The 27,157-nt window shown below is 42.8% G+C and overlaps 1 protein-coding gene across 1 annotated transcript; it reads left to right on the top strand.

The window, feature by feature from the left end:
- The first annotated feature begins 392 nt into the window (after positions 1-392).
- ST3GAL1 (ST3 beta-galactoside alpha-2,3-sialyltransferase 1) lies at positions 393-26,416 on the top strand. The gene is made up of 6 exons (XM_053991700.1): positions 393-886; positions 10,577-10,773; positions 13,986-14,165; positions 18,852-18,897; positions 21,082-21,201; positions 22,961-26,416. The coding sequence occupies exons 1-6, from the start codon at positions 575-577 to the stop codon at positions 23,132-23,134; spliced, it is 1,029 nt and encodes a 342-aa protein (XP_053847675.1). The 5' UTR covers positions 393-574; the 3' UTR covers positions 23,135-26,416.
- The last annotated feature ends 741 nt before the right edge of the window (positions 26,417-27,157 follow it).

Raw genomic sequence — 27,157 nt, 5'->3', positions numbered from 1 at the left:
GTTGGGAGGAATGAAAAAAAAAAGAAAAAAAAAAAAAAAAAAAAAAACCTGACCATTTTTTTCCTTTTTTGCTTGTGTGTCCCTAGGTTGCAAACTTCTCTCCATGGCTTAAATGGACATTGGAGCATGTCTCTCTGACGGAATGTACAACCCCAGATGATGCGATCCTTCAAGAATTAAATTCCAAGAAAAAGAATACAATTCTTTCTACAATTTGCTTGTTTTAATGCATGGTTTGCTCTCACACACAAAACCTGAGTTTTAATTTCTGTATGCAGAAAGACGAGGGTCTATCTTCAGTAAACCCTCACCAGGAGAGGTTAGCAACAGGACACAGAGAGGTGGGAAGGAACATTGAAACACTGTGAGAAGGTGAAAGGAAATACCCAGCTTGTCCTTTTTTAACCCCTTTGGGGAAGATGAAGCTTCTCCCTTATGGCTGGAAGTAGTGGAGTCAATCAGTTCAGCCTGGGGTGGTAACTGGCAGGCACCTGCTGCTGCCTTTCCTTGTTGCCTTACGTTGGACCCTGCACTGCTCTCAGCCAGCGGTAGGGGCAGAACCCGAGGGGCAAAGATGGTCGTGGTGAGGAGGAGGAATGTGAAAATGTTCACCTTCGCCTTTTTGCTCATCACGGTGACGTCGTTCCTGCTGAACTACACACACCAGGTGACCACGACCACCTGGGACCCCCGACATCTCGTCGTGCAGTTTTCAGAGCAAGTACAAAAACTCTTCAAGTACCCCAGGAGACCTTGCAGCTGTCGCACGTGCATTGCAGAGCTGGGACATTCCCTCTGGTTCGATCAGAGGTTTAACTCAACTATGCAACCTTTCCTGACCTCACAAAATGCCTTGATCCCAGAAGACAGCTACAGGTGGTGGCTGGTAAGTGAGGGGTGTGGATACAGCCCAGGCTTTGGGTGACAGTGGTGGTGTCAGGCTTCCAGGGGTGCCAAGCACATAGAAAGAGGTGTTTTCTTCCCAAAACATTTGCTGTCTCAGCTGACAAGGCAGAGGTGGAAGGAGTGGGTCTTTGTGCTGCTGTTCAGCTCGGAGGGGCTTGGAGTGCACATTCACTTGTTCCAAGCTAGAGAAGTCCCTGACAGAGTTAGGTGGTAGATCCAGAATTTGCAAATGTCAATACTGTCATTTTTGCCCTTCTCTTCCAAAGATCAGGCTTCATAACCCCTCTGTTTCTGCTTCAGATAGGCTTTTGCCATTCATCAAGGCGGATAATCAAACTAATTGTGAAGTGTGTGATTACCCCAGTGGCTCTCCCTACCGTAAGATGTGTAAATAATTAGCAGGATTAAATGGGAAATTATTTATTCCACGCGTATGAGAACATTCTCTGTTGTCGCTGATAGTGTAAAACAGATCTGGAAACCTCATGGGTGGCTGTGGGTCACTGGGAAGGAGCAGCCCCAAGCGTGTCCTTGAGTAGGGTGGCCCAGCTACCCCTTGAAGCCTGATCCAAGCATCATGAAAGTGAGAGGATGTTCATATAGCACAGAAGGGAAAAAGATGCATCCTGTTGTTTTGCCTAACAAAAGCCCCTTTTATGTTCTCTTGAAACAAGACATCAGTTGTTTGATTTACTTGTGGCTGTGCTGCCAAGGTGCTAAATTGCAGGTTCTGCTGCAACAATGCCAGTAAAATCAGTTTCATTGCACTTGTTTTCCCCCTCTTCTGGAAAAAGAGTCCCCTGTACCTTTCTCTGAACCCACAGCAGCCTGCAGCAAGCACAACCCTTGTTGTCGAGTTCTGAGCTTTCAGGCCTTCTCTGGCATCCTGAGGGGGTCTCTCCAACAGGCACCCACTATTGCAGTGGGGGCATTTGCGTTTTGGAGGGGATGTCAGGTGCTGTGGCAATGAGGCTGTATCAGATTTGTCACTTCTCACTCCACTGGCTGTTGCATTTAGTGTAGAAAAATAAATGCCACTAAATTCTACCATCTTTAATTGTTGTGTAAATGACTGCTTTATGATGAGGGCCTCCTTTTTGCAATGAGTCTCAAGTACTCAGGTGCTGTATCTTTTCACCTGCCCCTTGGCCATGACTCTGATTTCCCATTGCTTGTGGTTTTTCTTGCAGCTTACAGACACTTTTCCTTCTGGTCCCTGTGTTTGTTGTCTGGGCTTTGCTGGAGCCTTGAGCAGGGAAGATGGCAAGCTCAGGTCCTTGCCCTTGCCCTGGCTTGAGGTTTCACCAGGCAGCTGGGCTGATCTAACAACTGGCAGTTTTCAAAGGAGTGGACATACCCCAGATTGAGCTCAGTAATGAGAGGATGAGGTTACTCATGGACACCATGAGCAAAGCCACTCTGCATTCTGCACTCAGAACTCACTGATTTAAGCATGAGGTTTGAATGCATTCTCTCTTAGGAAAAAGAAAATAAAAATAAGAAAAAGCTTGGGACTCAGTACAGAAGTCTGAATATGTAATGCTCCTTCTTGTAGTGAAACAGAAAAAAAAAAAAAAAAAAAAAAAAGAAAAAAAAAAAAAAAGAAAGAAGCAGTGCTTCCTCAATTTACAGAATCAGGTTGGAAAAGACCCCTGAGATCATCGAGTCCAACCTATGACTGAACACCACTTTGTTAACCAGACCAGGGTACCAAGTATCAGTCTTTCCTTAAACACCTCCAGAGATGATAACTCCACCGCTCCCTGGGCAGCCCATTCCAATGTCTAATCACCCTTTCTGTGAAGAAATTCCTTCTAATGTCCAACTTAAACCTTCCCAACCATCATTTAGACTGTGTCCTCTCTTCCTGTTGCCAGTTCCCTGGGAGAAGAGATTGACTCCCACCTGGCCACAGCCTCCTTTCAGGTGGTTGTAGAGAGTGACAAGGTCACTCCTGACCCTCCTCTTCTCCAGGCTAAACAACCCCAGCTCCCTCAGCCTCAGTCACCTCGCAGGACTTGTGCTCCAGACCCTTCATCAGCTTTGTTGCCTTTTCTGGACTTGCTCCAGCACCTCAATATCCTTCTTGAAGTGAGAGGCCCAGAACTAGACACAGCACTCAAGGTGTGGCCTCACCAGTGTGTTAAAAATTCAGCTCAACCTGAAACAGATTCTTTTAGAGGAGGTTTGTTTCTTTTTGAGCAAAATGAAAAGCACAGACTTTCAGAACAGCCAAAAATCTCCCCTCCCCATCCCAAACAAAAGCTGTTCATTAATTTTCAGGGCTGTCTAATCATGTTTTAGTGTTTTCATTCTTTTATTGTTCAGATCATGTTCAAAGGGAATATACACCACTTCAGAATACAAAATCAAAGCAAATTTTTTTCAGATGACAAAAATAAATCTTCTAAGATCCCTAGACTTTTTCAATCTTCAACCAGGATGTGTGAAATATTTTGATGTCCCCCATAACTGCATTGTGTATTGGAAGTTTTTACTTACTGAAAGTCTTTGCCCTAATGTGTAGTAGATGGAGAAAGTGCCCTGACTCCTCTGAAAGATGGTTTTGGGTAAACCCCAGGCATGATGTGGCCTCACCTCCTCATTGCAACTGATTCCTTATGTACATGTTGCTTTGGGTAAGCTTTTCCAAGAGAGTGTCATTTCTTCAGTAAATAATTCCCAGGTGCATCCTGAGGGCAACTCCCTTTTCGCTGTTCATTTTTAGGCTCATCTTCAAAGCAGCTCTGAGATTTCAGCCAGTCTTTAAGAAAACATTGCTCATGGCCATGTTTCACTCTTGTGTGCTTTGCCAACTCAGTAATTTGTGACTTTTTGCTATATTTGTACATAAAAAGGAGCTAAGAGGAAACCTGAGATGCTCAAACTCCATTTGGGGGGAGGAATGACTGTGTTCACCCTCAGGAGCTGGTTTCAGACAGTGTGGTGGTTTTGTTGAGCGGTAACTGAGGCTCTGAGATGCACTGGAGCTCTTTATTACACAGCTGTAACTTCCCTGTCATGGGGACACCTGTGTGATGTGCTGCCCTAAAAGCAGGCACAGCCCTTGCCTGTCCACCAAACTCAGTGTGCCCTCCCTCTCCCTTAACCCTGTTGCTGTAGATGTGAATAATAAGTGCTGCTCATCCAAATAGTCCTGCAGCATTAGTATCCCTAGTAGTACTGGGACAGTGAGGACTGATTTCAGAGGTTAATGACCAGTATTGGAGACAAAGGGACATTTGGGACCAAAGAATGGGGTGGTTTCCCTTGCGTACAGCTCTTCCCATGGCTGCCAGGCTGCTTCCTGGTTTATTTGGAGGATATATAGTATGAACACTTTCAGCCTGGTAGGCTGTGACCTTTAGAAGGAAATATTCCTGCTTGCTCTGAATAAAACTGATTGTGTATAGTGGATTTAGTGCTACCACCTGTGCAGGTGGGAAGGAGCAGGGGGGAGAAGGTCAGTGCCACCATCCCTGCAGTGGCTCATCTTGCTGCATGGGGCAGGGCTGCTCCAGAGAAGGCCCCTGAAAATGTACCTGGCTGTTTCTTTGATCATGGAAACAAGGGGGATGTTGTCAGGATTGCTCCCTACTTCTCATTTGCTTAAATACACACAGCTGATAAACTGTCCCTTCATTATCGGCAAATAAAGGCCCAGATTCTCCCATGTACACCCCTGCAGCTGCTCTGTTCTTTTTGTGGCTTAAAGTTGAATTGGAATCCTCTACTCTCAGGGAGGATCTGGGCATTCATAACACTTCAGGCTGTGAACATTTTGTTAGAAATTCCTTCCTCCCTCCCTCCCTTTTCTCCCTCTCACCCTTCCTGTCTCCCACCTTCTCTCTCTCTCTCTCTCTTTCTCCTCTGCCTTCTCTCATCTTATGCTCAGGCACTGTGAGAGTGTTTTTGCAAGGTGGCACCTGGTGTTACATGATACATTCCTTTCTGTTTATATTTTCTTTCCCACCTCCCTGAGCTGGTTCACCTGCAAGCTTTCCATTGTTTTATCATGACACAAATGCTGTGGATGTTGTCACTAAATTTTGTAACCCATATATAAGCAGACATGGCAAGAATTACATGCTGTGACAAAGCACGGCATTTATTTATAGTTTTCTTGTTTTGTTCTAAGGGATGGATGCATTGATCTTGGTGGTCAGAAAGTATAAAAAATAGGAGATCAGAACCTGCTGGTCTAAGCCCAAATGTTGATGTTGATGGACTGAAGTTGTGATAAGTAAATTTAGGCTCAGAGTTTCCTGGCAATCTTCTCTGTACCACATTGTTCATAATCTATCATGTTATAAGAACTTTTATCTCAAGTCTTACAATGTTTGAGGGTTTTGCATTTTCTTTGGAAGAAAGCTCAGATCTTGGAGCCATGTTATTAGCGTATCAAAAAGAAAATATTAGTTTAAACTCATTATGTTTGTGGGAAAAATGTAATATATGGCTTTAAAAATTGTTTTCAGCTGGTGAACAAAGGGGCATCCCCACCCAACATGTGCTGGGTAAGCTGGGGCAGCTGCACTGGTTTTTAAGGCAGCAGCAGAGCTGCTTGGCACCTAAGTCATGCATTTTGAATGCTCTCTGAGGAAAATGTGTCCAAATACTTTGATCACCAGAAGTTCCCTTTGAAACTGGGACGCTGTCTGTGACACTTTGAAAGCAATACAGAGGGCTCAGCACTTTGAAGGTAGCATGTAGCTACCAGATCACTGCAGAAGGGGGTAGCAAATCCCAAATCCTGGCCAGACTCCAGGCTCTGGTGCCTGGCCACATGCCCAGTTCCACCCAGTCCCACCTGCAGCTGAGCTGCTTAGTTGTAAGTGTGATATTTAGACCACATTTGGACATATGAGAGGAACCTGAACCTGGGCCACCTCTTACCCTCAGTGACAGCCCCCACATAAGTCCAGCTGGGCTGGAGCTGCTCCTCCTATGGTGAGGACAGATGGATGTGGAGTGGTCCAAGCCCACAGGTCTCTCTCAGCACGAGGCTCAGAGTAGTGTAGAGTTGACCCATATCAACCACGGAAGTCAGAAATTGTGCAATTCAGCATATTATTGTGTGATATTTACAGAATATATGCATGCATATATTTATATTTGAGAATGTAAATTTTTGACTACACAGAACATTAAACAAAGCTCAAACACTTGACAGTTCTTCTATTCTTCCCCTTCAACTCTTAGATGCATAGTAATTGAAGGACATTAAATATAACAAGAATAAAGCCATTTTTTTCCAGACCAAAGAGGCATTTTTAAAATTGATTATTTCCTTTTAGGCTCTCCTTGAGTCTGTAGAACAGAGATTTGCCCCACCAGACTGTTGCTAGGATTAATCTTGCAGCTGAGAAGTGTTGCATGAGTGTTAATGCCTCCAAACTACAGCAGTGAGGCAACTAGTAGCTGTGCAAAAGAGATTCCCATTTGCTCTTTATCTTTTAAAAACAGTTAAAAAATAGAAAAGCCACAAACCCCAGTATTGCTACCCCAGCTTGCCCCAGGCTGCCTGGCTGTGTGTTGGCAGGGCTGCCTCACCAGTGCCAACTGCTGCCACACCCACAGCTGTACCTGTCTGTCCACCACAGGGGTTCTGCCTTGCTCCAGCTTCTGTCTGCATCTACATCACACCCATGACTGCAGGCTCATCTATTCTACCTGCTAATAATTTGGGGTTTTGAAGCTGTGCTTAATACGCTGCCAAACTTGGCCGTGGGTGCAAGATGCACGCCAGGAGAGCTTTCCTTTGAGCTTTCCTTTTCCTGACTCATTTGAGGCCCCAAGATAAGAAGGACATGAATGGAGCAAGTCCAGAGGAAACCAGGAAGATAGCTGGAGCACCTTTCTTGTAAAGGCAGACTGAGAGGAATGGGGTTGTTGAACCTGAAGAAGAGAAGGCTCTGGGGAGATTTTATTGCCAGCTTTCAATATCTAAAGGGGCTACAAGAGAGCTGGAGAGGGACTTTTCACAAGGGCATGTACTGATAGGACAAGGGGGAATGGCTTTAACCTGGAAGAGGACAGGTTTAAGATTACTTATTAGGAAGAAATTCTTTCCTTTGAGGGTGATGAGACACTGGCACAGGTTGCCCAAAGAAGTGGATGCCCCATCCCTGTTAGTTTTCAAGGCCAGGTTGGATGGGGCTTGGAGCAACCTGGTCTAATGGGACCTGTCCCTGCCCATGGTACGGGTATTGGAACGAGTTGATCTTTAAGGCCTCTTCCAACCCGAACCATTCTGTGATCCATGACTGTACCTGTGTCCTCCCCACTCCAAGCCATTAGCTCTGAGCAGCCTTGGCTGAATTCACATGCTCCTTTTGCAACCCCTTAGCCAAGGTTTGGGTACTGCTGCTTGGTAGTGCTGTCAGTGTTATGGTATTGGAGAGCCCAGTGAAGTTTAAAAAGGTAGCAAATCTCTTGTCATCCTTAGTGAGAGTGTGCACAGTGATGAGGAAGAAACAAGCTCTTTCTTGGAGAGCCATTCAGGGGTGAAGAAAGGGAGTGCATCAACTTTGAGCATTCTTTTTTCTTGCCTTTTTTTTTTTTTGTTTGTTTTTCGTGCTTGTTTTATTTAAAATAAGAAGATGCAAAACTGGCTAGTTCACTTCTGTGTGTGAAATGGGGAGTTTCTAAGGCTGGGAGATGATTTAGGAAACTTCTCAATCTGAACTCCCAAGTATAGTTTTAACAACCTAAGGTGGAGAGTTGACTCTCAAGTGACACACAAATATTTTATGAAGGGAAGCTGGACTGTTGAATGATATTTTATATGTGGACACAAGATGGGTTAAGATGCTTTATGATCTTGGACAAAAAGCTGAACTACTTCTTTAAACACACATATTACTTGCACAGACTTCTGAGAAAAGCAGCCACTTCACTCAGGACACAGGGGTCAAGTATTTCAGTGTAGATAAGGCCACTTGTAGCAGCTATATCCATACACATGTCCCTGTCACACATCTACAGCACCTGGAGGGAGGATGCTGTCCTAGCAGAGCCACGTGGCACTGCTGTGGCTTTGCCTTGCACAGCATGGACAGACTTTCACTCTGTGCTTTTGTTGATTTCCTTATGGGAAAGGCCAGACTGGTGGGAGCTTGATAAGGAGGGGAAAAAAAAAAAAGGTAAAGACAACAATACTCAAAAAAAAAAAAAAAAAAAAAAAAAAAAAAAAAAAAAAGACAAAAATTAGGGGTGGGAAAGTGAACTATAATCGGCTTGTAATTGTAATGCTATTAAAATGGTCTTTTTTCAATAAGCCAAGCAAACATTGTGCAATAAGGAAATGGCTGCATGTTAAGTCTGAACATTTACAAGCTGAATATGCCTTGGAGTTAACCAGCTTTGTTGCTTCCTCTTCTCTGTTTTGCTGAAATGTCAAAGAGTGTTGATAGAAGATCAGGCCTGAAACATACAGTTCAATTAGATAATCATTGGGAAATCAAAACAGAGCACTTAAAATGAGTTAAGGACAGATGTCTCATTGTATGGATGTTCAGCACACAGTGCAATAAGGTCATCACCGTATTTGAGGTCACTGAGAGAATTTCTAGCATTAGTAATGGTCTTTCCCATGGAAGTTGTGTACAACAGAGGGATTGTAGGACAATGGTGTCCTGCTTTCAGGCTGATGTTGGTTCCCATGTCTCAGCTCGGTTGCAGTAGAGTTACTCTAGACAGAAGCATAAAAGAATGGTAGATGCCTGAGCTCTGTGAATGGAGGTGCCTATCCAGGATGTTTCTTACTATCTTAATGCAGCAAAAATGCATCACTACTCCATGTCTTTCCCTTTTCTAATGCTGTCAATCTGGATGAAAAGAAAATGTATCTTAAAAAGGGCACCCAGGTACTTGGAATTTTCTGAAAGGTGCCTTCCTGTTCTGAATTTTCTCAGGCTAAATCAGTTTAAGAATAAGATTTTGGTGGGTTTCCTTTTCATTTCTTAAAGACACTTAAGAGTCAGCTCATCTTCACAGAGAAAGAGTATATATGGTATATGCAAATGTGTGTTTAAATTACTCAAAATAAGTTCCTTTTTCAAAAAAAGATTGTATTTTACTACATTATACACCTGTACTAGACTCTGCGACATCTATGAAGCCTCAAATTATTTTGAAGGCTGCAGGTTTTCCAACATTGTTTTTCTCATATTCAGAGTAAGACAAGGTTAGATTAGATTCATAAAGAACACACAAGAGATTAGATATGTGACCATGTGTTTGTTGGATCACACACAAATTTAGAAGATGACCTTTTTATTTATATAATTGAGCCTTGCACTGAATAGTGGCATACATAGTCATAATTATAGTGCTTGTCTGGTCATCCTAATTACTTTGCATCCTAATCACCTTGTGCAGTCCATATACAAGTATATAGATTAGGAAGGATTAGTGGGAAGATTAAGTCTGTGTATGCATTTCTTTGTCTTCTTTGTTTCAAGTTCTCAATGTCATCTTCTAGCTCTGAGCTCCAGAGAACTGTCGTTCGTTTCAGTGCAAATAAGGTCCTGCAAAAAGCACAGAATTAAAACAAAAATTACAGTGCTGCACCTGTTTGTGTTTGTGTGAGAGAGGGAGATAGCAGGACAAATTAACAGTTCCTGGTGCAGTCAAGGGAAACACATTGGAAACGAAAGCCAAATTAGCCCAGGCCATTCCTGGGAGTCGTGGGAAAAGGTGTTTCTCTTCTCTCCCTCCCTGTCTTTCCATGCCCTGGGTTGGCAGAACAAGACAGAGCCTTTTTGGCCCACTTTGTGCTGGAGCCATTCTCCTTTTGTGAGCTTGGAAGCAAGTGGCACCACAAGGGTGAGCTATGCTGTTTGTGAGCATGCCAATATTGCCAACCTCTTCAGTAAATCTCAGAGAGCTGAACCCCAGAAAGGGAGTGTCTGACCATCACCTGCCCAGCTCCTTGCCTTACCTTCCCAATCCAGCCATTGTTTCCACCATGCACCACAGAGCTGCTACAGAACAGTTTTCCTCCATGGCAACAGACACAATGACCAAGGTCCGGGTGGTTTTCTTCATCCTGGAGGATTTTTTTAGATGATTATACATCTCCAGCCCTCAGGGCTAGCTCTAGTAGAGCTTCTTATTGTATGAGCAGCTGGTTCCTCCACAGTTCACTTCCCATTTCCCTCTCCCACTCCTGGCATATGCCAAAATTTGTGGCAGGGATATCAGCCACTTCTGTCTTCCATCAGCTCCCCTGAGACTTTATAGGACATTTATAAGGAGAGTTAAAAGAAAACTTACACATGAATAAATAAAAGAAATCTTACACATAATCCTAACAGAAAATACCTGACCCAGATTGGGTTTAGGCTTATAGAACACCAGAGGAACATTTATTCTGCTAAGGCCAGCCTCGGGGAAAATACTTGATCTGTTCTACCATGGCTAGATAGAGGAAGTGTGGGAATCTGATGAGGAGGAGGAGAAAAAGGAAACCAAGTTTTAAAAGTTAAAGGAGTTTTCCACTTGATTTTTTTCACACTTTGGCTCCCAACACGAAGCCTTGTACTGCAGAAAGCAGTATCTGTGGGTAGATGCGGGATTGCTCTTTGAGGAGACACTTCAAGCCATCCCTAGCTCACAGAAAAGCTGCCTGTGTTGGTAACCTGGAGTGTTTTTTTCTCCCTAACAGAAGCTGCAAGGAGAGAAAGCTCCGAGGAGTTTGAATGCCACTCTGGCAGAGCTGTTTGGGATCATCCCCGGGGACGGGGATCCGCTGCAGGAGCGCGGTTCCTACTCCTGCCGGCGCTGCGCCGTCGTGGGCAACTCGGGCAACCTGCGGCAGTCCCAGTACGGCCAGGATATCGACTCCCATGACTTTGTGCTCAGGTCAGTGGAAACCACTCAGCTACAGATGCCTTTGCTGTCTAAAAGTCACTGGTATTTGGGGAGGATAAGTGAGTAAACAAGGTTTCAGGGTCTGTCCAGTGAAACCTGGTACTTAAGTCTAAGTTTCAGGGGCATATGTGTGTTGGACATACGTGTGTTGGACATACCACCTCATGTTTTAGCTTGGACAAAAGACCATTAATAGGTATTGATGCTGTAGCTTGTTCTGCACAGTCCATAATTGCCTATGTTAAAAAATACAGGAGAAAAAAAAATTGCACTTATGAGTAAAAGTTATTTCTGCAGCCAGTGCTCACGAGTGATCTTTTAGACATTTAGCTGAATATTAGATTTGACTTTCTTGCACTAGTTCATTCTTAAGCAGTGGTAGGGTGGGGAAGCCAAAGACACTTTTCAGTGGACAGGAGTCACCTGTTTGGCTGCAGATAATTTGTAAAGGATGGCATTGCCTCTCCCTTTTGAGGCAACAAGCTTGGCTACTTTGTTCCACTGAAAGGCACGCAGGAACTAGGTAAGCAGAATTTATCACCCAGAGGGCAGCCAAAATATCTGGACTAAGTTCATCTCCAGCGTGTCATCTGCCTTTCACACCACAGCTGCCAACACAGTACAATTTGGAGAGCTATAAAGGGCAGGAAGGGAGAGATTACTCTTGAAATGCCACATGTGGGATTACTCTCTCAAAAGCAACAAAAGCCTTAGTAGGAAGCTATACACTGAAGTCAAGAACAAATCAACAAAAGATCAACACTGTTTGAACTCTTAAGCCACCTTGGCTTCTCATGTGGCTTGAGCATGGCATAGAGTCTTCAGGTGACACCTGCATCTTCACAAATCATATCAGGAGTTGCTTCCTGCAGTTGCATCTCTTGCTCCCTACCAACAGTACCTCCCCAAAGGCAGAGGCACCAACCTGGCCTTCAGATCCATGAAGGGAAAGGGAGAGCCCGCTACATTATTCCTACAAGTTGTAAATGTGGGGCAGCTGCAAATGTGGAAAGCTGCAGTGCATTTATTCTTAACTCCTTCCATATGGAGACAGCCCTGTTCCTGTGTGGACTTTATTATATTGCCTGTCTTACATTCCCAGACTTGTGCAGAAAAGACACTTGCTGGTAGTAATAACTTAAGAGTAACACACCGGTGCATGTTTCTGCTCCAAAGCCTTGCCCATCCCATAGCCAGCCATCCCTGGCAAGGGCAAAACTCTGGGTGACTTAATGACTCTTTCAGTCTCAGATTTATATTTCAGCAATGTTAAGCCAGATCTGAAAGGATTGCACAAGGTTTTAGGATTCACCGTGGGAATTTGTGCAGAGAAGGTGATCGCTCTATGCATCAAACACAAAATCTCTGGTGACCTGAAATTGACTTCTACATGCTCTGGCAATACAGCCAAGTGCAGGGGAGAGCCAAGGAGTCTGAGGGGGCACCTTTCCTTCCAAACAGCCCACTTTTATTTGTATAACTATCTATTTTCACTATAGAAGGAAGTGCTTGGTCCTTCCTGCTGAGACTGGGTGTGAGCGCTGCCTTCTGCTGTATGGCACCAACAGCCCTATCATGGGTGATAGGAAAGGTACATAGACCCAAGGGCAGATTGTAAGATGACCAACATGTGACCCTTGTCTTTGTCTTGCTGGAAAGAAATACCCATATTTTATACCTTTGACTGACTAATCTTAAGGCAAAACACAGAAAGTCCTGTGCTTTTCCAGTGTTTCTACACAGTATGGTGTGGGTCTCTGGCAGGGAAGGCAATAACAGGGAACTCCGTAACAAATCCATGAGGCTGGCAGGATATTCTAACTACACTAATAACTCCCTTGAAAGGAGTCAGAAGAAACTTAAGTAATTCACCTGGGGGAGAACTGCAATAACACAGCCTGGCATAGACTTGATAAACAGATTTTGCCTCTTCTGTTATCATTAACCAGGGCAGCATGTTGTCTGGCAATGTATGATGTTCCTCATTACCTCGTCAGCTACATCCTTCCTTTTCCTCCCTGTGCTTCTGCCAGGAGCTGAGATAATGTTATTGCAGGAAAAAAAAAAAACATTTTGCTCAGAGACAACTGAGGGGTTTCTCCATGGTTTTGCACAGCACCATGGATTTGTACAAGTTGCTTCAGGGATCTCTAATGTGCACTGTGCTGCACCACAGAAATATTCAAATCTCTGCCACTGAGGAGCTAAAGCACCAGGGAGAGAATTGCAGATGTGTTCCCAGATTGGCTTTCAGAAATTAACACAGGCATAGAGGCATTTCTGCAGTGCTGAGCTCAGAAATCCCCTCTCTGTTCCATGTATGGACCACTCATTAAAGATTTGGACTTGATGATCCTTGTGGATCTCTTCCAACTCAGAATATCCCCTGATTCTGTGAATCTGTGACACATCCAAGATAAGGTAGGGTAGCCCTCTTTGGCCAACACAGCTTAACTGAGCCCTGGAGGCCCTGGGCAGATCTCCATGCACTGATCCCCAGGGTTGCCTAAAACACCCCATGTGTGTGCAGAGTGACCCTGAGTATCTGTTGGAGTTGGAGTTTACCTACTACTTTACCTACTACAAAGTAAAAGTAAGGTTTAAGTAAATGAAGGGTCAGCAGCAGGTCCTGTATCTGTCACTGTCTTTGTGTCTATTTGGCACTGACTTTTGTGCCTTTTTGTGGGAGAACCATAAGGAATATTTGCTGCTTCTCGTCACACATTACATATTATTACCTTGACCCTGGACATACAAATACACCTGTATGGAAAAGGGGGAAATGGAACTGCGAGAAGTCAAGCTGATGTACTTCAAGCTGATGTACTTCAGGGCAATGTTTTTCTCAGCAGCTTTAGGATGAAGTGAGATGCGTCCTCATGGACTCACCACTCTTGATGACTGTAAAAGGAATGCAGGGATGTGCTCAGAGATACACCTGCTTGATACACTCCTGTTCAGTCCAAAGAATAACACGTTAAAGCTGAGCTTTCTTTTACTGTTCAGTCACATGGGTTATGCTAATTCCAGCTTGCCTGAGGACCCCTACACCCTCTCAGGGCTGTCTGAAGACCCTGCATATAGCACTCCCCTTAGCCATGGGAGCACATTCCTGACCTCAAGCAAATGACTTGGTGAAAACTCACATGTACTTGTACTTACCTAGTTCCTCTTCTGTCTCAATTCTTGTTTTTGGGCTGCAGAATGAACCGTGCCCCCACTGCTGGCTATGAATCAGATGTTGGGAGCAAGACCACTCACCACTTTGTTTATCCTGAGAGCTACAGAGAACTGGCAGCAAATGTGAGCATGATCCTGATCCCCTTCAAAACCCTGGATCTGCGCTGGGTTGTCACCGCTCTCACCACAGGCACCATCAACTTGTGAGTAAGGGCAGGCACAAGGAGTGGGAGCTCCATATTTCATGTTGCTGTAGGAGATGGTAGCCTATGTGGGGCAAATCCCTGCTTCTGGTAAGGCCTAGGGGTGCTTTACAGACCCTCTCAAGTCAGACTTCAGCCTTAAACACTTGATTTCTAGGAAAAGCTCAATGTTATGATGCAGTTGTTGAGGCAGAGATCGAGATCCAGTCCCTTACGTCCCCAGTGGTCTCAGAGGAATGAAAAGGGGAGTTTTTGCTGGTGGAGGTGACCAGTTTGGTCAAAAGGCTCATGAACTTTGGGGTTCAGTGCCTCATTTTGGGCTTTTCTGCTCATCCTTCCTCCTCTCTGGTTCTTTGGGAGCCAGTAGACTTGCAGAAGAGGATGAGGAGGCAGAGAGGGCTGTGCAGGTTGCTCACCTGAGGCAGTGAGATCAGATGCAAAGCACAGCACTTAGTGCCTCATCCACAGGATGAGCTCCCCTAGACAGGTTGGTCAGGACTTTGGTCTGTCTTTCCTGGTGGAACATGATTGAGAACTGTGCAGAGGAAACAATGTTTTATGTGTCACCTGTGTGTCTTAGCCTTAAATTCAAGAGTTCTACTTGCCAATAATGTGGCACACTGGAATTTATTCTCCAGTTCTTTTTTGAGTGCTATCAGAAGTAAAGGTTGTCTCCTGTTAGATTTATGGCAGCACCAGAATTAGAAATGTGATCAAAATGAATGTTTCTTCTGGAAGCCTACTAGCAGATTCTTTTCCTTCCTCTAAGCTGGCTTTTCCTAATCCAGAGAATGAAATACGTGACATTTGTACTGTGTGTGAGGTTATTTGCTGGATGTGAAACCACAGCCCTGTGGGGTTGCTTGGTGACACTCTGCTAGACACAGACAGCAAGAGCAGATCAGATTGCTTTACTCCAGAGAGAAGTATTTCAAGACATTTAAACTTTTTTCCCAATTTCAAAGTCTCAGAAGATTTAAATTTGGAAAAATGTGTCTTGGGCATGTTGACTGGGCATAAGACCCACTTTACAATTTGAAGACTCTTTGATGAAAAAACAAATGAAGTTTTATTTCTTCTCTTCATTTTCTTTTCCCTCTTTGTAGATACATTTTAGACTCTTTTCATTTCTTTTTAAGATTCCCTTAACTTGTAAAAAATCTGTTAGCTTCCTTTTACCTTTTTTATCACCAGCATTTAATACATACAATCATAAACTGTCTTGAAAAAAATCCACCTTCAAGACACACTCATGACTTGGAAAAATCAGTACACTTAGAAAAGTGTATCACTCACTACAAGTCATTGAGGTGCTGAAGCCTGTCCAGAGAAGGGTCATGGAACTGGAGAAGGGTCTGCAGCACAAGTCTGAAGAGGGGCAGCTGAGGGAGCTGGAGGTGTACAGCTTGGACAAAAGGAGGCTCAGGAGGGACCTTAACAGTCTCTACAACTGCCTGACAGGAGGCTGTAGCCAGGTGGGGGTTGGTCTCTTCTCTCAAGTAACAAGAGACAGGAAAAGAGGATATGCCTCAATTTTCACCAGAGGAAGTTTAGATTGAATATCAAAAACAATTTCTTCACCAGAAGAGTTGTCCAGTAGTGGAACAAGCTGTCCATGGGAGTGGTGGTGTCACCATCCCTGAAGGAGATTAAAAAATGTGTGGCACTTAGGGACATGGTTTAGTGATGACTTGGCAGTGGTGGATTAACTCTCAGACTCAATGATCTCTGAGGTCATTCTAACCTAAATGATTCTATTGTTCTATAATTTACATAGACACATTTTTCAGGCAGGTCCACTGCCTGTCCCTGCCCCAGGAGAAAGTTCTTGGTACTTCTTGAACTCTGAGCCCTGCACTGATTTCACATGAGCCCTTAGCCTATTAGGAAGATATAACTGGTTGACCACAATGCAGTCACAGCACATGAAAGGGAAAACACCTTTGCTTAATAAATTACAGGATATATTATATGTTTATAATTAGATTGTATACATAGGCTTTGTAAGCATCTGGTATAAATTAGTGCGTGATTATTTAACCACATGAAAGAAATACCACTATTTTAAGATATTTACTCAAAATAGGGAAAGTGCATAATTAATAAGCTAGAATAATAAAAGCAGAAAATCATAAGCATACAAATCATAGCAATGTACATAGCATAATTTTAGCCTTGTAGAATTAACCTATGAGCATGCATTAAACACACAGTGTCAGATAATGGGTAAAAGGAAATTGCTGAGTGCACATTTTTAAAGGGGAGAAAGCATGAAATAAAAATAAAACACATTTAAAAGTCAGTATTTTAGAGAGGAAGAAGTACTTATCTCCTTACCCCGGTCTGCTTGGGCATTGTTCCACGTGCACAGCCTGCATAGTGTTAGCTGAGTTTAGGCTAACAAGAAGCCAAGTGTACTCATAGCTAAAAAAGATAAGCATCCTGTATTGGTTAGACTTTTACAAAATATTTAATTTTCTATATTTCAGCTAAATGAAAGAATTTCCTAAAACTCAAAACCTGTGAGTTAAACATATTCTTCTCTTAGTATTATCATAATTCTTGTAATTTTTATGATTCAAAACAAAAGCCAAACTTCAGATTGTCTTAATATTAGCTTCAATTGACAGCTGAGTGATTCTCTCAAGACATTCTTAGTCCCATTTGACTGATGTATTTCCATCTAAAAACATACCTCTAAGACTAAGCATTGTTCCAGGAAAGACTAAGAAATGCCTTTTCAGGGATAGGAAACTTTCAGGCCCTCATCAGCCATGCATTTTCCCTGACTGCCTTGACTTGCAAGTGTTTTAGGAATCTGTATGGTGAAAAAAAATCCACTTTGTTTGGCAAAGACAGTTACTGTAGCATTCCTTAGAATGTTACACATCTTGGGTCGAGGCTTCAGTAAATGTTTTGTACAATGAAATGAATGTTTTTTACAGGGACAATGACAGATTCCACTGGAGCCTTGCAAAGTGGCTCATGGAAGATGTTTCCCAGGTGATGTTACACTGCCTGTAGCCACCTTCATCACAGGGGTCACTGTCCCACCCCTGTGTGGTACCTCCTGGGTCACTCATTCCCTGGCTGCTCTGCCGCCCAGGTTTTACATGGTCATAAGAGCGGAGGTCTTAATTAGTGTGCCAATATTTTCTGTGTCATTTCATGAAATTCTGCAGCCACGTGACAGCAAGACTTGAGTATTCTGAAACAATGAAGTAGCCCTTGGTTAAAATGACTAATACATCATCTGACAAGAGCTCCAGCAGTCTCCTGGTTAGATCAGAGATGTCCACAAGTTCATGAACACTGCATACTTGTCTCTTTGGTCTTCTATTGTATCTATCCATGAAACACAGCCTTCTTGTTTCTTCCACATCACCTTTTTAGAAAATATTAACTGTGTATTCATATGATATTAAGGAGATTTTACTATCAAAGAAGCCCTTTTGTGTTCATGAGCACAAAGAGGGCATGGGATCACCAAGACTATGTTTACTGATTTGCTGATCAAGGTCAGGCATGGGCTGCAGCTGCAAGGGCATATTTGCTGAGACCAGATTGAGAAGTCTGCATGAGTGTCCCTTTCCCCAACAGCATCTTCTCCTGGGCGTGTTAGAACCACCCATCACCTCTCTCACTGCCTCCAGCCCAGAGCACGGATGGCAGGTCAGGGGAACATTGCCAGGTCACCACTGGTTTGGGAAGATTTAGACTAAGTTTTAAAAGTGATGATGTTCCGTGGTTCAAAGAAAATAAAACCTTAATGATTGGAACCTTGTCACCAAAATCCAAGTGAAAACATTTAGACTGAACTAATGGAAGGCTTTGGTGATTTACCACAGCCCATCTAAAAAAGTGTGCACAATATATTTTGGGATATACTGCAATTACAAGACCAGATCACCCAAATTTTTTCACTTGAAAAAAACTCAGGATTATTCTTTTTCTTACAACACTCGTGATGAGCTGTGCAATGCTGTCACACACTGTGCATGAGATATGGGGAATAAAAGTTTTTTTTCATTTTCAAGACGTGACTCGTGATTTCAACCCAGTCATAAGGTGTAACTTGGAAATGTTATGCTGGAAACTGCAGGAAGCCTTCAGCATCACCCTGGGGAGGAGGGAAATCACTTTCTGTGAGGGGCTGTGTACTGGGAATGCCCGAGTTCCATATAACCACAGAACTGGTGAACTCTGCTGCCACCCGCTCTGAAAATCATGTGGTAGTTCTGAAAATCATGTAGTAGGAAAAGTCTCCCCCTGGTGGGAGCAGGTTTTTCTGCCATGAAATTAAATGGAAAGTGTTTCCCATCATCAAAGAGCAAAGACTGCAACAATAATGACCCAAGAATTAGAAGTCTCGAGCTCCACATAGTATACTTGACTCTACAGTATATTCTTCAACTAAATCTTCGGTGTCCTACTGTCAATAATTAACTTGAATATTTAAGAACATAATAGTTTCCTATAAAATTGCTTCAGTGACAGCTCAGATTTTTTCCTGCTGTGTTACTTAATTGCAGCCTCATTTTACAACAACTTCTTGAATTTACTACTTTAAAATAATTTGAATTTATCACTGTATGTTAAGAATATTCTTTTTTTGGAATTACATGAAAATACTAATAAGTTGGGCTTCTATTTCTCGTGATGCTGTCTTTCTTTTTTCTTTAACAGCACATATGTTCCAGTTCCAAGGAAAATCAAAGTCAAAAAAGAAAAGGTGAGCAATGCTGGTTTGTGCATTTGTTCTGCTAATTTATTTGTAGGTCTTTTGCCTGTTTGGGAGACAGCAATAATCCAGGCGAGCCCTTGACATTCATAAAAAGTTGCAGCCAAAATACAGACACTTTAAAAGGCTCAGCTAAGCTAAAGATTTGGCTCCTCTGTGCCATTTAGGCCATAGATCAACCACTAAATAACTGTGGTTGGAAAGAAGTTGCTCTTGTGGCTATGTCACTGCATGAACACTGTTCTGAAGGTTGCATCACTTCCTCTGGTGCTGCTCAGGAACATTAGAAGTGCAGCATTGTCCTCCACAGTAACTGCTCTGTTCCTACCCATTGCAGCCATTTGTATGTAATGATACTGAGGAGAGACTTCAGAGGTTTTCTTAAATAATTTTAATATTGGAACACCCAGGATGTTTCTGACTCCCAGGTCAGTTCCTTGTAATAAGGAGCTAAATGAATTCTGAGCAAATAAAGCTGTGTGTTTCCAAGTCAGTGGAGATTTCCTGGTGGTAGGCTCTTAGCCCTCAGCTGCAGTAATTACCTGTACCCAATTAAACAAGCTTGGAGGCTGAGCTCAGGCCAAGTCCAAGAAAGTTTTGCTCCAGGTGTATTACAGGTTTCACAGGCCATGTTCAAGCACAGTTTGCATAAGAGCACAGACAGGGACAGGCTGGAGGCAGGATTTGCCATGGGGCAGGATGTTAATTCCTATGGAAGAACTTTAGCCACTGTGCAAAGACTTCTGTTGTTGTAGCTGCATAGTTTGAGGCTATAACCAAGGCAGGCTCTTCCTGTAACCAGGAAGAACCCCTAGCTTCCAGAAAAACAAAGGTCTCATTCTCTCAGCCTTTGGAGAGACTGATTTTCCAAAGAATTAAAGGTGTCTAGTCCATTGAGGCCTGTTAAAGTATGACATTTCCAGAACATTAAAATTACAAATTAAAGCACACACCTTTCACTCAAGAGGCCAGGTTTTGCCAAAGCCTTCACACGAGACCCTGAACTAGTATCAGTTTATTTTTCTTTGCTTCAAATCATGAACCTCTAGGGTGCAATAAGTAATCCCTTGGCTCATCCTTACCTGTTGCGAGGTACATGATAACCTCTGCAAAACCCCTGTGAGAAGCACCAGGGCAGGTTGTTAAACTCACATCACAGTTCAGTGGCAGCAGCCCAGGGTATGGTGATATGCAGCAGCTCCCTGAGCATGAGAGAAGCCTGTGTTTCTTCCCACACTGTGCAATGCAAAACACCCTGTGAGAAGAGATTACACACAGATGCAATACCAGCAATTAACCTCTGACTTTGTGAAAGGAAAACCTTGCAGCTAACCAGATACCACTGAAATGCTGTCACTCTAATTACAAACGCAGCATGGAGGGAAAAGTCTCTGTTTGCCTCACTCAGGGGAGGGGTTTCAAACCAAGGGCTCCTACCAGTCCTTGGATTTACTGTACTCTCAGGGCTTATCTTAAGTGCTCTGTCTCTGTGAGATGACCTTTGTGAGATAAACAACTGCATTTTATGTCTTGTAAGAAAAAAACATACAGCTTAGAAAAATGGCACGTTTGAAAAACAGGATAAAAGAATCATGCATGGCCTGATAGGCTTCCTGATAGTTGCATTTGGCCCTTGGTTTCCTTAGATCTGTACTTATAGAGATACCAAGACATGGCTGGCACACTGTGCACAAGAGTCTTCCCACTCAAATTGATGGGAACTGATGATCTTAGGGGTCTTTTCCAACCTAAATTAATCCATGGTTCTGCGAAATGTGTCATGGCATCTCATGCTTGCCTTGTTCAGGACTCCAACTCCCCAGAGCTCACCTGCAGGGTGCTGCAGGAAGAGTTGAATGGCTAATGCCTAATTTCCATTTCACTTGTGCTGTTTCATACCCATTGGTTTCAGTAGGAATCTCCAGGATTTACATTACTGTAAGGAGGAGGGATAGCAAGACCAAGGAAAGACTGTTGATATCTAATTGCACATGGGAAATATTCCTGAATGCACTTAATATGGGACTTATTGTTGCCTTTCATTTGCCTTCAAGGAATAACTATTATTCCTTTCTCACCTGGTCCCTTACCCCGGTGCCCTTTAGGAATTATGTGCTACCATTTTTTTTCCCCAGGGTATTTTCCTAATGAATCTTTCTCTCCAATTTTGCCTAGATCCTGGTTTATAATCCAGCTTTTATGAAATACATCTATGAAAACTGGCTCGAGCATCATGGGAGATACCCCTCCACAGGCCTTCTATCTTTGATGTTTGCTCTCCATGTATGCGATGAGGTAAAGTCTGTCTGTGTGTGGATGTATGGATAAAAATCATGGCGTTTCACACTGAAGAGCCAGGAACAACCCCTGGCCATTCACTCAGCCTTTGTTTCCCACTCTCCACCTTCTCTGCTATTTACCTCTTCAAACATATGCAGGCTCCTCAGAAACATGCAGACACGCTCAAGTGCCACTGATGGATTTTTTTAATGTCAGCAAATCGTAGGGTTTGCACTCCAGGAGAATATAATTAAACATAAACAGAGATTCCAGCTGGTATAAAAAGACACCGAAACATGAATGGTATTTATGCTCATCTTGCTAGTGAAAGTTTGAATTATGTTTTTCTCCTATTTTCAAACTCAGGCTTGTGGGTTTATAGTGTAGGTTATAGTAAATGCCTTTGCTCCAGCAGTTACTTGGGGAGATTCCCTGATTTGAGTGATGTGAGGTGCTCCAGGGTGACTGGAGACTCAGCTAGTTAGAGTAAGGCCAGGTCAGCTCTACAAAATCCTGCAAGCATGGGCTTGTCAACATAGGGGATAAAAATCACTTTGCTGGCAAAATCCCTGTCCTGGACACACATCTGCTGATGAGAGTTTTGGTCACCCAGGTCTGTTTTGCTTGGAGAGGTGATGGAAATACTCCTAAAGATACTGAAAGAAATTCTATTATAGTCACAGCAGATTGGGTGGAGCCTGTTTTGTGGTAAGCAGGCAATGAACAGGGCTCTGACATTACCAAAAACAACTTAAAAATAGCTCCTATTTGAATGGGCCTGGTATGGATATTCTCAGTTCAGTCAGAGAGAAAAGGAGAGAGATTCTACCAGGCTAAGCCTGGGAAAGAGTTCAAAAGGAATGTAAATAAATCTTTATCTCTCTTGTTGTTCACATTGTTTATAGATATGTTCTGCCACCATGTGTCATTCACAGCGCACCAAAGGTGTGAGATGTTTTTAGTTTAAGAGCAATGAAATTGGTCTGCATGATGTTCTCTATAAAAAGAGCAATGTATTTGAAATAAATCACTTTAGTTCAGTTCTCTTCTTGCCTTCTGACTTGGAGTCTTCTTTATTCCTGTCCTGCTTCAACAGCGACAGGCCTGGGTGTGGTTGGTTTAGGGAGCTGGTTTGGGGCTAGGACCCATTCTAATCCAGTCAGACATACCACCACTCTCAGTTTAAATAAATCAGTGGTGATGTTTGGCCTGTTACCATCAGAGGTGACAGGCATAGCCATCAACAAATGAGCCTTTGGGAGAGGAGAGGCTGTAGCTGGGTACACATGCAATGAACATAAAATCCATCTTTCTCTGAAGTAACTGCAAATATCATATAATCAAGCATATAAATGTGGTCACCGTGCGTCATTATTTGGAAGACCAGGACCAAACCAAATTTTTTTCACTCTTTGTGGCTTAAATCAACTGAAGAGGAGATTCCCATCCCAAGCCACGGATCTCCTGAGGTCAGTCATGCTTAAGGGGTGCATTGTCATATTGCTAAACAAGAATTAATGGATGGAAATCTCCTTTTCCCTCTGAGTTCAGGTCTGGTGGTGTCTCAGCATAGCTTAGGATGTCACACGCCTTGGCTAGGCCTTGGGCTGTTTCTCTGTGCTCAGGTCATGCAGCAGAAAACATCAGGATGCCACTGAGCACCTCAGGTGCTGCTGCCTGTAGCAGCAGAGAGAGAATAAAGAGTTTATACAGCATTTCAGATGAAGAGCAATTGCTTTCCAGTCTGTAACATTAGTTCTCCCTTCCCTCCTAGGTGAATGTGTATGGCTTTGGAGCAGACAGCAAAGGACACTGGCATCATTACTGGGAAAACAACACTTCAGGTGGGGCTTTCCGGAAGACAGGCGTCCATGACGGGGATTTTGAGTTCAATATAACTTTGACTCTTGCCTCCATTGAAAAAATAAAATTTTTCAAGGGCAGATGACCCTGGCCACGGGGACAAGTGGGGGCTGCAATTTCCAGCATGCAGCAGAACAAAGGTCAGTGAAGATGATCTGGGCACCAGCCAGGTTTGAATGCGTGGATCTGCGATGGGTTTGGAGCATCTCACACTGCAGGGACGAGGCCGAGGACCGGCTTCCAAGCTGCACATGATTTCCTATCTTCAGATAGTCGGGAGCTGCCAATCAGCTGGAATAAATTAATCTCTGCTTAGGCTCTATGGCTTGATTCTTGAATTACTGATGAAAGATCTGCCTGTTGCAATTAGAGGAAGCCTGAGCACAGGAACTGCTGTCTGTTTGTCTGTTCTCTCCTCGAGCAGGGCAGGAGATCCTTGAAGAAGAGTGAAAATGACTTCTGGGACTTGAGATCCACTAAGGCAGCTGTGAACATCATAGTAAGGATTACCTCAAAGAAATGAATTCACTTTTGCTGTTGATCTTCTTTTTGAACCACCTCTTCTCTGCTCTCTGATTATTTCTGTTTTCATGCTGTATTAAGGAAAAACATGATGAAGTTGCCTGGAGGAGTAAATATTTCAACCATTGCCTCATTTTGCATTGATAGTGTCTAGAAAATATGAATCAAATCATCTCATATATTATTTAATATTGCTTCCTACACAGCCATAATGATGGAGAAAATAATACTGAAAACTCCAGGAAAAAATGGCCTTTTTAGCCACTTGTTTGTCTCATTTGGTTATATGTAATTTTGGGGTTTTTTTGGGGTGTTTTGGTGGAAAATACTCTGGATTTTTTTTTTATTTAATCAGTTTAAAATTGGAAAGTGGACTTTCTTCAAGTCATTTATATGTGCCTTTTATAATTGTGCAACAAATGTGATTTTTTTTAAGATTACAAACCCTAAATTCAACATTTTTATAAAAGGGGGAAAAATTAACCAAAGTTTAGCTTCTGTCTGGTATGCTTTTGTAGTCAAAACCAATAATAACAACTCTTATATTGTATTTGAACAAACACAAACAAGACAATTTTGAACGTAGCTTTTACCTTTTCTTATGGGGAAATATTCAAAAGTCCCAAGGAAAATTTTCTTCTTTTTTTTTTTTTTTTTTTACAAGTTTAGAACTGTGGTATCTCTTTACAAGGTCTCTATCTGAAATAGAAAAAAAAATCATAGTTTGGGATATTAACTAGTTATATACTAAGAATCTTTTGCTCTGTAGCAGCACCTACAAAGACACAATCTGTATAGGCTGATCTTAGAGCATGAGACAAACATCAAAATCATGTACATCTCTGGAGAAATGAGCATATTGATGTCAGTACCTCCAGGCAGTGAGAGGAGGGAAGTTACAGTGTTTATACTCACAGATTTTTGCTGGAATCAATGCATTAAAGCTTCAAGGACAGATAAAGTATAAATCCAAGTTTAGTCAATGAAGAATAGAAAATTGTGGTCTTTTCTTCTCAATGTGGTGAAAACAAGACTCGTGGATTATGGATCCACTTTCAGCCTTGGTGAAACCAGAGGAGTTCTTGCCACAGACTTCAAGGGATTTTTGATCAGGCTTGGGAAAAGTGGCATATTTAATTTTTAATGTATCACATTGGTTGGAGTTTATGGCAAAAGAAATCATCATCTAAATGTCCTCTCTTCTATGCACCAGTTGTGGCAGAATGTCCAAGCAGATGAGTATCTGAGTTGGTGAAAGCCCTTCAACAGTGATGTGCTTCATCCAAGATTTATCCCCTTGTCTTTCTGCACCAGTTGGTACCACTGAGGTGCCCTCCAAGGCAGCAACACGTGGCACAGTGCCATGGGCAGCTGGAATTTCAGGCCGCAGCACTGCTCACCAGCATGGATTGCTTTACCCATGTGACTATTACTGGACTCGTGGGATATAAAGAGCCAAGAATGCCAAATGTCTGTGTGGGAACTGAGCTCCCTCAGTTCATGTGACCCTTTATTCCAGCAATATGGAAAGGGCAGGATTTTCAAATCCTCGTGATGAGACCTGTTCACAATCCTCATGTCAGGAAGCTATTTCCCAGCATGAACTGACCTGCATGTCACAGGCACAGCACATTTGATGGGCTTACTGTCTTCTACAAGTCCTTTGTGAAAGAATGAAGCATTACTGCCTGAACCATGTTTGTTTGCTTTAAGGTTTCCTGCTTTTTAAATTGCTGTTAATCAATATGCCTCTTGCGAGATGCTGCAGTCATACAAACAAAGCAGGTTTAAGAGGTAAAAGACTACGTGTAAGATGCCAGTCATAGCTTCACAGCATGGCTGGATTTTGGAGTTTCAAGTACTTTTCTCTTTTTCCTCATGGACAAATATTAGTAATTCAGAAACATTGACTGCTCTTTCAGTCATTTTTAGAAAGACTTGGAAGAAAACTCATGGTGGTTAAATCCCCTTGATGTTTTGTTGTTTTTTTGTTTTTTAAATCACAGGGGCCAATTTGGAATCAAAAACAGTGGAAAAAGAAGCCAGCTATATACTAGCCGGTGTTGTTCTGAAAGTTTCCTTTTGCTGTTCTAATAAAATTTCCATTCTTCCCTGAACATTCTGCCTCTGACAGCACATATAAAACCTCATGGCTCATACATGCAGGTAGATTTAGTGTCTTCATCATGGAACAAACTGCAATTCCCATTTAATTTTGTTGCCAACAGCAAGCAGCAACTGTGTACCACTGATGTCCATTTTTTAGAGTGTGAGGAGAGCAGAGAGTGGATCTCTCCAGGTGTAGGATGAGGAATAGTCAGTGCCATCACATTTCTATTCCAGAGGAACTTTTTCTAGAGTCCTTTAGGCAGCTGACTGTTGTGTTAGATTCTTGTCTCAGTTTCTACACAATTTTGCTGCTCTTTCAATTGCCTTCAGAATCAGGAGATACCAACAGATGATGCTGAGGGAAGAATTAATTCCCACTGGCATTTTTGAAGACTGTTTTCCTGCTAGAAAATTTTTGGATTTAGTTTAAAAGAACCAAGGAAAACATTTAACAACATGTCAAAGCTTCAAACTCTTGGACTGTATTTGCCGCCACTGCAAAATCTCTGAAGCACTCCTTGAGTGTGTGTTGTTTTTTACCAAAGCCAAATCTCTTGAGCACTTTTTTTCTCCCATGTCCAGGTTTTCTTTGTACTTTTCTCTGACTACACAATCAATTATGATTTTTTTCTCTAATGGTGGGGAGTCTCACACAATCATTTGTTGACGTTTTATTTATTTAATTTTTCAGTATGATATGAATCAAAATAAATTTTTTTATTGTTATCAAATCAAAGTGTTTCTGTGCACACTTCTTTTTCCACAGTATTTTCATTAACTCCTAGAACCTCCTCTGTCACATAACAGTGTAATGAAGCATATTCCACTTCCTCACACCAATCTAGTCAGACTCAATGATCTTAGAGGTCTTTTCCAGCCTTTATGATTCTGTGATCCCTTGGGTGACATTGGCATGTTTCAGGCTGCTTGTGGTCATGGCATCACACTGCTCACATAGCAGCTCTAGGCTTCTCTGGAGAAAAGAAATTGAACTTAATATGCATGTGGTCTCCTGATGCATCTGTGCTCTATTTAAGAGACAAATAAGGGAAAATAATGCAGACTCAGAAATCTGTGACGAGAAAAAATTCAGTTTCTCTGACCTGGCTGAGGATCCACCCCAGGTCCCTGTTTTCAGGGCCTGCTGAGGTCACACAAGCACTGCAGTCATGGCTGGCTGAGCTGTACATTAGAGGAACCCTCCAGGAGATGGATCCCTGTGGTCAGGTATCACTTCAGCTGGTCACACCCACATCTGCATGACCATGGCTCTACATGTGGAAAAACCACCTTGGCTATTTCTCATGGACATCATCAACTGCTCACTTTCCTTATCTGTCCTTTCCTTTTCATTGTTTAAGGGACTGAGTAGGGTAGATGGTCTGGCAGTGATGCAAGTTGCCCTTTGAAATGCAACCATCCTGATGGTAGGAGCTCCGGGAGTCTTCTTGAGTTCGGCTCAGGAAGCTCCTGTTCA

The sequence above is a fragment of the Vidua macroura genome, chromosome 1, assembly GCF_024509145.1.
Source record: "Vidua macroura isolate BioBank_ID:100142 chromosome 1, ASM2450914v1, whole genome shotgun sequence".
Lineage (NCBI taxonomy): Eukaryota > Metazoa > Chordata > Aves > Passeriformes > Viduidae > Vidua > Vidua macroura.
The sequence above is the reverse complement of the archived record's forward strand: the minus strand, read 5'-3'. Positions and strand labels throughout refer to the sequence as shown.

Excerpts from the sequence above, each read along its gene's own strand:
- ST3GAL1 (XM_053991700.1), top strand. The coding sequence starts at position 575 with ATGGTCGTGGTGAGGAGGAGGAATGTGAAAATGTTCACCTTCGCCTTT. Across the intron at positions 887-10,576 it reads ACAGCTACAGGTGGTGGCTG|AAGCTGCAAGGAGAGAAAGC; the intron begins GTAAGTGAGGGG and ends TCTCCCTAACAG. Across the intron at positions 14,166-18,851 it reads ACCACAGGCACCATCAACTT|CACATATGTTCCAGTTCCAA; the intron begins GTGAGTAAGGGC and ends TTTCTTTAACAG.